Raw genomic sequence first — 13,109 nt, forward strand, 5'->3', positions numbered from 1 at the left:
TTTATTCTGGTACTGCCCAGTACTGGACAACTTTTGGAGTGACATATTTAATTGGTTCTCTAAGCAATATAAAATAAACATTCAACCAGACTGTAACCTGGCAATCTTTGGCTCCTCTGAAAAGACATTGACCCTCCCTTCCCACTGTAAGCAGGCACTTAAAACAGGCATGGTAGCGGCCAAGAAATTGATTTTACTCAACTGGAAGTCTCCATCATCTCCTTGCTTTAAAAGGTGGCTCAACGAAATGGTCTGTGTTTCTAGGATGGAACAGATTCGCCTTAGCAGAGGGGATGCACCAAACTATTATGAGAAAGCGTGGAAACCATTTTTGGCTTTACTTGATGAGACCCCTATATGACCAAAATATAAAACAGGCTTCTATGTATTTTTTCGGCACTGACTAAGGGTTTGATTCTCCTCTCTGGGCCTTTTTTTTTTTTTTTTTTTTTTTTGTGAGTGTAAGTGTTCTTTTTGGTTTTGTTTTGTTTTCTATTTATACTCCTGACGGTATCATGAGACAGGAAGCACTGGACTACTATGGTTATGTTATATACTCTCTTATAGCCTCTGTCTTTCTTTTATTACTTCACTTACTTCATGTAACAATGTCAGATGTTGTATACCCATCAGATTTTTTCTATTTTTTGTAAAGGTTTAAAAAAGTTAAAATAAAATATATAAAAAAAAAAAAATAAAATAAAATATCCGTCTAAATCAAGAGAAGGCTCCACTGTGTTCACCAGAAGTCTAACTGTGTCTGTCTGCTGTTTGCTGCTGTAAACAGCTGCCTACTGCGTCTGAAAAAGATGCTGTGAGAGTGAACCAAAGCTGTAAAGTTATGGACCGGACGGCTAACCAATGAGCTGAATCTCACAATAAAGCTTGGTAAAGCGGAGAGCGAGAGATTCTCCGAACATTGTCCACAGTTCATAGTTGTGGTGGACTGACCAACCAATGGTTTGAAAAACGTGTGTGTAAAATGTCGTCATCGTAGCAACTATAAAAAAATATAATGCGCAGTAGGGATTAACTATTTCTCACCTAAGGAAACAGCAGAGATATGTGCAGTAACTTTTAAGCATTTTTTTTTAACGTAATGCTGCATTAACTGATTATTTAGGCCACTTGGGGCAACAGGACAAGCTGAAAAAACATTTGATATGCCAGTTTTTAAGTAAAACTAAATGCAGTCTAAACCAATGCAGTCTAATACAACTTGCGATAAATCCTCCCTTCATTAAGGTAATAATTTAAATTTGAGAGATTTTGATTTAATTCAATTTTATTTATAGAGTCAAATCATAACATAAGTTATCTCAGGACACTTTACAGATAGAGTAGGTCTAGACCACACTCATAATAGTACAGAGACCCAACAATTACCCCCAAGAGCAAGCAGTTGATGCGACAGCAGCGAGGAAAAACTTTTTTTTAACAGGCACAAACCTCGGACAGAACCTGCGTGATCATTCAATTGTAGTTATACTGAGAGGTTATACTGGCAACTAAACTTATCTCACCGTATAAAGTTGTTTCAGTCAATGTGCTCGCACAGAGACAGAGCAACGTTATCATCCTATTCTACTTACTAGTCTTAGTGTAAGTCAAATATTCACTCGTTGTATGGTAATCCTGGTCAGCTGCCAATAGATAGATAGCAGGAAACTGTGTGTGTCCTGCTATGCCCTGCAGTGCCCTGCTATACCATGAACTACTACAACTACTATTTCTAGTCACTGTTCCATTATCTTTATTGTAACTATTATTGCCACTGTTCATCACACCCCCAACCGGCACCAAGAGCCTGGGTCTGTCCCAGGTTTCTCCCTAAAAGGAAGTTTTTCTCACCACCGAGGTTTCTCCCTAAAAGGGAGTTTTTCCTCGCCACTGTCACGCTAAATGCTTGCTCTTGGGGGAATTACTGGAATTGTTTATAGATTCCAGTAATTATAGAGTGTGGTCTAGACCTACTCTATCTGTAAAGTGTCCTGAGATAACTTGTTATGATTTGATACTATAAATAAAATTGAATTGAATTGAATTGTGTGTGTGTGCGTGTGTGTGTGTGTGTGTGTGTGTGGTTGTGTCTGTGTCTCTGTGTGTGTGTGTGTGTGTGTGTGTGTGTGTGTGTGTGTGTGTGTGTGTGTGTGTGTGTGTGTGTGTGTGTGTGTGTGTGTGGTTTGTGCAACAGTGAATGGGATATTGCTGGAAAAGCTCTCTTGACCTTTGCCGTATAAAAAGAGCTGAAGACATGACGGGACAGAGTAGCAGGTCTACCTTGGCTGTAAGTTCCTCTTCTGGATCCGGGGGATCCTGTGTGAGAATGAAAGCATGAGGTTAGCCAACCAAATAAAGACCAAGATCCTCTTTGCTTCAAGTCACAGCCGATTCCCGCCACAGCTGACCGAACTTCGACTTTACGATCCCCAAGGATCTATTCCCATTTTTTTTACGGGTTCGATCTATGAGCTTTGATTTTCAAGCTGGGTTATATTTTCCTTTATCCATCTCTTTTTGGGACTTTTAACCCGGCTCTGTTCCCTTGGCAATGGTTGTGTTATTTTTACGAGTATAGGGGGTGAAGGCAAGCAGCAAAGCTGAGCAGACTGAAATGTGACTGCTCCGACTCGGGGTCTTTAACTATCTGTCTGTGGGACCATAAAATGGGGGTAACTGGTAAAAGGCTAGAGAGACACCCTGAGAAGAGACTTATTACCAAGACAGGAACCTCATTCCAGCAACAACAAACAGTGGGGAGTGAGGAAACAGAAAGCAATAAATCAAAGCTGAACAGGACAAGAACAAAAACGTGTTCCTGTTACACCTGGCAATTTGGTAAGAGGGTGATAAGAACACAAGTGATCAACCTGGTTACAGTTCATATGACAGGAAACACACAAGGTTGGTGAATATTACCAGAAAAGGTAGAAACAAAGCTAAAAGCGAAACATTATTTCATAAAATTTGAGTTTCAATTTGATTTTCATCAAAACAGTCTAAATCAACTGTGTGATTAAAGAATAAATTTCCATTTCGGTGGGTAGGAAAAGCAGTATTTAAAAATAGTTATTCAGAGACATTTGTCCCATGTCCCCTAAAATTCCTGCCACTCTCCGATGTCAGGAATCTAAAAAGCTGCCAAGCACAACTATTACTTAATCAAGCAAAAGTTATGAAGACATCCAGACAGAAAGAGAGCAGGGGAAGACTTGGCAATCTCCTCTGCAGAGCTGGCCATCCATCATTCCGTCAGACGAGTTGGAGTGGTGCGGCAGTTTGGCTAACCACAGTGGGTTGGATTCCAGGCAGCGCCCACGGTCCAAACTGGCCCTGCAGTGTTTGGCTTTAGGAACTCACATAAAAAAGTGGTGGCCAGTTTGAAGAAGGAGTAGGATATTTCTGGTGTTCAGAGGGCATGTTTCGCCATAAAAGTAGCCTCTAAATGACCTGCTGGCTTTCAGCAGGGTGTCAAGCTGAAGTTTATGTTGACAATTATCTAGGCCAGGGATCTTCAACAGGGGGCCCAGGACCCCTAGGGGGTCCTCAGAGTCATTGCAAGGGGCCTCATAAATTACTGTTAATTTTTTAAAGTTTTTTTCATAAATTAAAAAGTCTTAACATGAATCCAACATATTATTAGCAAATATAACTCCCCACTGATGATAATCATACTGGCCTATAGGTAAGGTAGTCACTAAGGTAGCCATCCACAGATACAGTTCATCCTGAGGATTCACTGTGCCACATGTATGTTTAACATTTAAACATGATTTATAAAATCATCACAATTATTAGGCTATTTTAATAGTTTAGTATTCTATGCACTAAAAAGGTATGTATAAAGGCTTTAGGCCACCCTACACGTTATTGTAGGCCCAGTTTGTTATGCAAATTAATTTTTTACAATATATGTAGTAGAGGGTCCCTGCTCCATCTCTCTTTCACTTAAGCGCTCCTTGCGTTAAAAAACGTTGAAGACCCCTGATCTAGGCAGATGATCCTGAGAGAAGCTCCCTACATGTTCCTGTTGTCTTTATTAGTTACTACTACACTTATCACTGTTGTCACTGTATTTACAGCCCATTCACACACACACAACCCGTCCATTGGTACACATGTACTGAATTCTTAGAACAAAATGTATCTAAACTGTGCCGGCAATGCTTTCATGATGTCTACAAATGACCCATGAACCCATGAACACTAATTTAAAGTAAGCTGTTTAACTTTTGAAAGAATTGAAAAGTTGAATCCATAAGCAATAAAACACAACCTTGCTTAATTCAATCCAATCAGTGATTTTAATGCTACTTTACATATTGACTTGGTCTGTTATGACCAGTATCTTATAGTGGCTAATGTTAGGAAACTTAAGGTAGATATTGTTTTGTTACTGACATGACTGACTGAATAGAAATATTGTTGCCAAAGTTTTCCACTGACTTCAACTAATAGAATTCTTCTTTTGCTTGACTATCACAAACAATGTGAGAGAGTGAGAGAGAGAGTGAGTGTCCTCTAATACTCTGTTATGTAGGAATGAGGCCTTAAAACAGGGCTAACCACAACCAGACTGAAGGCCAACACTCACAAAAGCTACGCTAACCACAAGCGTGGTTGGTTGGGAAATGCACTCAATTTTGCACAAATGACTACATGTGTGAACTATTGAGAAGCTGCATGGGCAGTATAGAAATATAGTTCAACTCTGGCCCTGCCAACACTGAAGTCAGGAAACGTAAAACGTAAAAGTCCCTGATTATAAGAAAATCTATGCAGCGTGTCCAGATTTGTTCCTCTAAGGATTATACTTATGTTACACTAGACAGCATTCATTGGGACAAAACATTCCTAGCTGTGCTGTTTTTGATGCAAACAGACAGTATATGTCAACAAACGAGTATTACTATAGTTGTGGTAACCCTAACCCATGGTTATTCCGCTCTTTGTTGATCTACCTATCTGATTGTCTGCGTGCAGGTGTGTCTCTTCCATATCTTCCAAATATGGAAGATGAGAGCGACAATAGTTTTTCATATACTTTCACGTGGACCATCGTTTCACTGTTTAGCATTATATTTTTTGTCTTACTGACTACTACATAACAGGACAAAGGCTTATCAAGGTTTGTGGAACCAGATTATGATGCTAACGTGCAAATATAGTAGTATACTACTACTGCAAAACCCTGTTCATGACTGTCTGGGATAATAGGAGTAAACACACACCCATTATTATATGAGTTACTGCACAACCAGAGGCGTTGCAGGGTGGGTGCGATGCCATGTGCAAATTTGATATGCAAGAACCTGATTATGCGTGCACATAAAGCCTGGCTGCAATGAACTGAAAAGGCAGCTGGCAGCTTGTCTGTCCTTACGCTTCTCAAACTTAGTGCCCTGTTCATTCTGTTCCTCTTCTTCGCCTTAAAGTTGGAGTTGACTGGACACAGTGACAGCGTCCTATCAGTGCTAAAGTATTCTTACTGGAGAAGGGATAGAGGAATGTCTTATTGATTGGTATATATTCTATAACTAATAACAGGCAGTCTGTGCTTTTACCTCAGTGATTAATAGAAACTTTAACCAACATTGTGATTAATAGCGGATGGGTTGTTGGTGAAGTAACGCATAATTAATGGAAAAAATTAGTACTGTGAACAGAGCAGAGAGCAGAACAGAGCTGCTGTTGGCTGCTGCTCCTCTGCGCATTTAACCATTGTTGTCATTAGATGTGTTGCATGTCTCAGAAAAAAAATGTACGCAGTGCTCAGGATTGTGGCCGTCGGTGCCACTGGAGCAGGCACACTACTGTACAGACTTCCACTGGCCAACCGGCTACTTCGGGTTTAGAGCTCCGCTAACTCGAACGGGGATTAAATGATTTAATCGTGCAGCTCTTCTAGACTTTCCAAATGTTGTATATATGAAAGAATGGATCAAATTCTGATAGGGGAACGAGCAATTTTACAGGGGGTTGAGATGCTTCAAAATTCTTTACAGACGTCTATGGGGAAAAGTCTTTTTGGCCCCTATGTTTAATTTGCTTTAAAGCCTGGCACACTTCCTGGGGGCCTGGTACACCATCTGATGATGACATTTACGTCATTTGGACCCTCGTACACTCGCTGACAAGCTGTATTATATATTCATATTATATAAGCATATATGCAATAAAAGAGAAGAAATCTCTGATGTGAAATAACCAAAACTGTTTTAATTTTGGCATAAAATGCATGTCAAGAAATGGATGTTGTATGTATATATTATATTGTTTTTTTCACTGCGTGCGGAGTAAGTACGGTTCAATACCAAGTAAAAGACTACAGACTGAAGCAAACTACAAATTATGAGAGTTGCCAAAAATTTTGTTCTTCATCTACAGGTTGAAGTCTTCAAGATTCTGTCTTGAATACCCTGTGTAAATGGCAAATTAAATTCCTTGGCCATTTAGATAAAGTTTCAGGATCAAAGACAAGACAGAGAGTGGAAAGATACATTACCTGCACCGGTGACCAGCTCCTTAGCTCGGCTGTGGAGACAGAAAACAACTGTGTGAGACAGATATATGACCCCATTTCGAGAAGTTAGTAGCTTTTATCCATCTGTCCGCCACTTCAGAATCACGTACTGGGTTACTGCAACGTTTTCATGGAAATGGAATTTTAATATTATTTATAGGGGCCATCAGTGTTCCAGCAAGTGTCTCTTAGATGAGATATGCGAGGCTGCAGCAGCAGCCATAGGAAAAAGTGAGCTGTGTGACTGTGTTGTGACAGCTGTGAGTGATGGCAGAGTGACTTACTTCTCCAGGCTGGGGGAGCGGGTGAGGAGGTTGGCCGAGGATGCCGCCTTCTTGTCCAGACGTTTCCGCTGCCTCTCCGGATTTCCCAGTTTCTCGCTGTTCCTACGACCCCTGGAGCACCGGAGGACAGAAATCAGCTTTCCAGGAGTAAACACTGTGTGTCCACACACTAAATCCCACACAGATGCATGCAGTCACCCCACCATTTATGAATGCAACATGGTAGAAATAGAAACATGCACGTTGGTTAGCAATGTTTAAGATCTTTCAAATTATTTCATTCCCAACCTTCCAAAGGGATTCATCTGGTTTCATAAATCTTGGGTCTTATTTTACTTTCTTTAATAATAACGTTGTACCAAATAGTTAATGTTGCTACGCTTGTCAAGCCCCCCAGTTTATCCCTTTCAATGCTAATGGTGGCAGATTTCCCATCAAAACTTTTGGTCCTTTTAAGGTAAAACAATTATTGTTGATTTCAGACAGATGTAGACAAAAGCAGCTTGTTATTTCTAGCTTGCAACCGCTGATTTTGCTGGTTAAAATTATGGCTGTCGCTGGCAGATTTGATAAGCTATAGCTAGCTTTGCTAATTAACAATAACTCCAGAAGTTAGTCTAAAACACGTAGGACTAACAGGACTGTCCAAGGCAAAAAGTTAGCAGGACAAGCTAATGTGTTTGGCGAACTCCTCCAAATCCATTACAGAGAAGGACAAAGCTTCTAACGTTACCCCAAACTGTGATAAAGCATCCAAAACCAGTGTTAAACTACCCTCCCACACATGTGGATGTACTAGTCCGGCAAAGGGCTTTACCATCAGCTATAACCCCAGAAAGTGTAGTTAGCTAATGATATGCTAACTCTTGGCCTTGGAAATAAGCACTACTACTGTAGGTAGTAAGCTAGTTAGCCAGGCGAGCTAACGTTAGATACTTACTTTAGAGTGGAATAACACAAGAGTAACACAAGCAGTCAGACAGGTTGTTAACAAGCCAAGAGCAGCAATAGGTATGATCATTGTGATGGATGGTTACAAATGACAGTTTGGGTAATAACTTCTATTCACCTTCTTTTCTCTTCCAAACTAGTTTGGCGAACCTGGAGGTTTGTTTACAACCTGTCTGATTGTGTTTCTTACCCCGTCAAATTTCTTTTTAGAAATGTCATCATGTTTCCAGATCACAGCAATGGACTTGGTGAGCTTAATGTTATCATGAATGATAGAAGTGTTAAAAAGTGTAAGTTGTAATAAAATGCAATTACCCTTTAACTCTTGGCTTAAAACTAATGTAAGTCATTTTAGTGGTCATCACCCCAAATCCTACTCCTAAACTGGCAACTTGTAGAGGAGAGGATTGGCGAGGGTCTCAAACTGAAGGTCAAATTAACAAGAATAAACCATAATAAATATCTTATTGTATTTGAAGATTTCTTGCAACACACCCCCTTCCCTGATGACATGCATTTGTACCAGTAGCCTCAGCCGGGGAAGTGTTGCGGGACTTAAAAAAAGCTTAGGCGTCTATCTACGTTACTGGCCTTGGATCGAGGAAGTGAAACTCAGCTGGCAAGCCACCCCCTTCCTCCCTAATCGCTCTACTTCTAATTTTAAATAAAAAGTTAAATGAGGAGGTGTAGTAGACTGAACACGGAGGCACAACTTTCCCAGTACCTCAAGTTTTCCATGGAGGGGCATAGCAGAGCTGAGCTGAGGGACTCAAGCACGTTACCCATCACCAATGAAACCCTTTTCAAGCCACAACAAGGAAGTAGGACAAAAGAACACATGCATGCACAAGTAAACAAAAGCAGCAGTGCTCTGGCGCTGTGCTTTCTAATCACTACAGGCGATCATTTGAGTTCAGAGTGGTGAACGAATCACAACATGTAAGAGATCCTTGATTTGTTTGAGGAAGACAATGTTAAAGGTTAAAAAAGGCAGAACTGCATTGAAAACAAGATTTAAGGCAGGTTGCATGTTTCTGCAAAACCCAGTTGAATGGCAGATCCTTAGTGGCACTTTGTCAACTCTGCACATCTGCATCGTTTTACAGGACCATCAGCTTAAATGCTTTGTGGCTACAGTGAAGTTGCAACAGAGAGGATAACTCTGGAGGTTCTTTTGATGGATATTAACTCTGATGCTGTTTGGACAGATATGTAATTTCAAATAATTTTCTGTCTTTGAAAGGTTACATCTGCACAGTCTTGCAAACCCCCTGACCTTTCTAGTTCAGTCTAAGTGAATACATACAGTATTGTAACTCCAGCCCTTTGTGTACATTATGCTGCATAAAATTGCCCTCACATCACATTTTCCACTTGGCTCAAATCACTGTGTGCCGTGAAGCTAATCTTGGATATGTCACTCAGTGTGGACGAGTGCCGCCATTATGTTCCGCTACGGCTTCATGTTTCTCTCGCCCCCTGCTCAAACACATGGAGAGCAAGCACATGGAGGCTAGAGCGAACATGACGACAGAACATGTCACCCCCCTCGGGTTTCCTGCTCTAACACTGTATAATCACACCCTGGCAACCTGAGGCTGATGGTTTCATAAGAGGGTTTGCAGCACAACTGGGGTTTGCAGTCACACAAGTCAGAATCAAGAAAACTTTGACTCTTCCTTAAAAGCCATGCAATCAATCACGAGAAAGAAGATAATTATGAAGACAGCGGTGGTGAGGGGGAAGGGTGGCGAGATCACGCACAACGGTTTCTTCTCTCCTTCCTGGATGGGAGTCAGGGGGCCAGAGCGGGAGCTGAGGTTCTGGTCCGAGGTTCTGACTGAGGCCGAGGCAGAGCCCAGCTCCTCTGGAGAACAGCTTCCATCCTGACAGTCGTCCCTCTGGAGGCCTCGGATCGTGGTGCGCTGAATGGGCTCCTCCACGGACGACGTCCAACTCAGCTCCTTTTCCGGCTCCCCTCCATCTTCATTTTCCTCGTGCTCCTCATCCTCCTCTTCCAACCCAGGGACACGGTGGAGCTTGGCCCGCGTCCCCTCAACCTCCAGCTTCCCTGGAGGGAGGGCGTCCTCCAGCTGTAGGCTCAGGACCTGCCTAGGGAGAGGGGCCCTGTCCTGCCCAGTGTCCTGCCCTGGGAGGATGGGCTCTGTCTGGGTTGACCTGTCCAGTGTTGCTGGCCTGGGTCTCGAATTCATAGACACTGGACTTTCTGTGTGGCCATTCGCATTGGTCACAACGCTGTCTGACAGTTGGCTAGAGAGGTCAACATGGAAGAGTCATACAGGCAGGCAGATATCACGAGATTATAGAGCAAATACCTTGATATCAATATTGCGCAAAATATTGGTCGACATATGGTGCTTTCACTAAATATTTTTACAATTAGATTTTAGATAAATAATCATCAGTACTGTGGATACAATGACTAAGTGGGTAAAGGCACATAATAGAACAGCTAGAACAGTCTGGTAAGAAAAAATTACATCATTTTACTGTAATGCAGCCTTTAAAACCATAAGAGGACAACACTTTCCATATTACGATATCCAAAATCGAACACGATATCTAGTCTCATATCACAATATCAACATAATATCGATATATTGCCCAGCCCTAACATAAACACAACCAGGCGTTCTCACAAGCATGCCTCTGATATCACAAGCAATATGGCTATACATCAGCCCTGCTGTCGTCTGAGCCCTGGGCGTGTAGGTCCAGTACCTGGTAGGACGGTGACAGATCCCATCGAGGGCTGAGCTGGAGGACAGTTTCCTGCTGCTGGTGCAACCATCTGAGCAGCAGACTTGGTTCAGCACTCTGGCAGCGCCTGGGTTCACTGGGGGGGATGAAAGTTGATAATTATTTGATTGATGACTGTTCGCTGCCGCTTCACTATGATAATAACACCTTAGTCATCCATATCTAATGGTGTTTGCAAGCTCTCATAGTATTCTAAAAAGGGGGCCCAGACCATCCTGAATGTTTGCAAGGAGCCTATAAGGGTGTATCTGATCTTCTCAAGTTTCAGGAAATGCATAACATCTCTAATCCATCTTGTAAAGATGGGGGGTGCTTGTTCCTTCCAGGAGAGCGGGATGAGACGCCTGGCAATCAGGGAAGTGAATGCTATAAGGGGGCGATTTTCAAGGGTAAATCCAAATAGGGCACTTACAGGGTTGAGGGTTATGTTTCTTTGAAGCATCTTAGTGTAGGCCCCAAAGATGTTGGCCCAGAATGTGCTAAGTTTGGGGCAGGACCAGAACATGTGTATATAGTCCGCTGGTTGACCTTTACAGCAAGGACACGAAGGGTCCACATTAGGGAAGATTTTCACCAGCCTTGTCTTGGTCAAGTGTGCTCTTAGAACTATTTGGAGTTGTATCACGCTGTGCCTGGCACAAGGGGAAGAAGTATGTATTAAAGCAGCCATATTATGCTCATTTTCAGGTTCATAATTGTATTTTAATGTTGCACCAGAATAGGTTTACATGGTTTAATTTTCAAAAAACACCATATTTTTGTTGTACTGCAGTGCTCTCTCTCACTGCTGCAGATCCTCTTTTCACCTGGTCTCTGTTTTAGCTACAGAGTGAGACCTCTTTTCTTCTTCTTCTTCTGTACTATCTTTGATTGCACTGCACATGCCCAGTAGCTCAGATGTAGATCATGTCAGCTAGCTAGCTCCATAGACAGTAAAAGAAAGGCTGTTTCTACAACTTTGGTCAGTTACAAGGCAGGAGTAGCTGGGAGACTTCTAAATGAGGGCGCACATGTAAGTAGTTCTTTTGTAGATTATGGTGAACTTGTGGTGTTGTAGCAGTGCTTTGCTACTGAGAACGAGGTAGCATGCTAGCGTTAGCGTTAGCATGCTAACGCTACGAGCTAATGGTTGCGGTTAGCCTGCTCGTTTCGGCTTGTGACGTCACAAGCCGTGCCGATTTTGAACAGCTCACCCAGAGACTGAAGGCAGGACACATTCAGAAACTGTATCTCACTCTAAACAGCATGGATGGATTTTTTTCAAAGTTTGTATGTGTGTGGATGTACCAGAGACACAACATAACACCCCAAATCCCAGAAAAAGTGTTTTTTTCATAATATGGGCACTTTAAGTCAAGCATAGCCTTCCATCGATCATCTGTAAATTCCTCACCAAGATCGTTCTCCCAGAGTCTCCTGACATCCTGCAAAGAGTGCAGGGAAATATTGCCTATGCTGTCGTAAAGAATTTTTTACGTGAAGGGGATAACGAAAGGATATGGTCAACTGTGTTGCTCACTGGAAAATCTGGAAAGGAGGCTATACTTTTCTGGACAAAGTGTTTAATTTGGAGAAATCTAAAGAAGTGAGACTGTGGTAAATCGAATAATTGAGAGTTGGGCAAATGATCCGAACTTGCCATCCACATAAAGATTGGAAATAGACTTGATGCCCTTCGAGGACCAAGTTCCAAAGGTAGAATCTGAGAGAAAAGGTGGGAAGTTATAATCATTATTTATGGGAGAATGCACCGATGTTGTCTGTAGCTTAAAATGTCTTCTAAATTGAGACCAAATTCTAAGCACAGAATTGGCTTTGAGGGGGAGGAGTTGGGGCACATAGTATGGAGCCTAGATCAAATGAGCTAGAGGCAAACTCCATTTGCACCCAGGCCTCGCTCTCGTTGGGACAACCTCTTCTAATCCAGTGTAACATTGTCTTTATATTACATGCCCAATAATAGTGAATAAAATTAGGTAAAGCTAGGCCAACAAGTTTATAGTTCATTTGAATAAACCTTCTAAACTGTTCACTGCCTCCACACTCTTTACTTTGGGGTCCAAGCCTGCTATTCCTCAGACGTTACAATTACTATTTTGTGCATGTAATTCTTTTTGCATTACACCTCCAAGGCTTTGCAAATTAAGGATTTATAGTGTTCTGGCAGTTTTTTACCTTGCATGGCAGCTGAATTGCAGCGACATCACAAGATACAAGACAAGATCACAAAAAAATCCATCTTCTCAGGCTTCAAGTAATGCGTTTGTGTCTGAGCCACTGTGGCTCGGACCAATCGGCATCCTGATAAGAAGCTACTGGCAGCTACGACGGCTGCGGTGTGTGACGACACGAAGAGGCGAATGTTCGTTCACAAGGGCGGCTTCTCAAGAGGTTAGCGTACAGTAGATGCTGCCATAGCATCAGTTAAATCAGACCTGGAGAATATTTTTTGACTGAAAGAAGAGCAAAGAACGGCGCTGGAAGATTTTCTCGATGCTAAAGATTTTCTGGCTCTTCTCCCAACTGGCTTTGGCAAGAGTTTGATAGACAGGTGGTTCTGTTACTATTAC

At 42.0% G+C, this 13,109-nt stretch overlaps 1 protein-coding gene across 3 annotated transcripts in view; it reads right to left on the bottom strand.

Annotated features, from left to right (window-relative positions):
* Positions 1-13,109, bottom strand: part of eml3 (EMAP like 3) — a 67,787-nt gene that overhangs the window by 26,000 nt on the left and 28,678 nt on the right. For 2 of the 3 annotated variants that reach the window (XM_031290467.2, XM_031290450.2), the window contains exons 3-7: positions 10,501-10,615; positions 9,523-10,029; positions 6,808-6,918; positions 6,506-6,534; positions 2,281-2,316 (exon numbers count right to left, since the gene is read on the bottom strand). In XM_031290467.2, the coding sequence (XP_031146327.1) occupies positions 2,281-2,316; positions 6,506-6,534; positions 6,808-6,918; positions 9,523-10,029; positions 10,501-10,615 (798 nt within the window). The remainder of the gene's footprint in view (positions 1-2,280; positions 2,317-6,505; positions 6,535-6,807; positions 6,919-9,522; positions 10,030-10,500; positions 10,616-13,109) is intronic. The other variant, XM_031290472.2, reaches the window with a different exon arrangement.

This window comes from Sander lucioperca, chromosome 17 (genome assembly GCF_008315115.2).
Source record: "Sander lucioperca isolate FBNREF2018 chromosome 17, SLUC_FBN_1.2, whole genome shotgun sequence".
NCBI classification, from domain to species: domain Eukaryota; kingdom Metazoa; phylum Chordata; class Actinopteri; order Perciformes; family Percidae; genus Sander; species Sander lucioperca.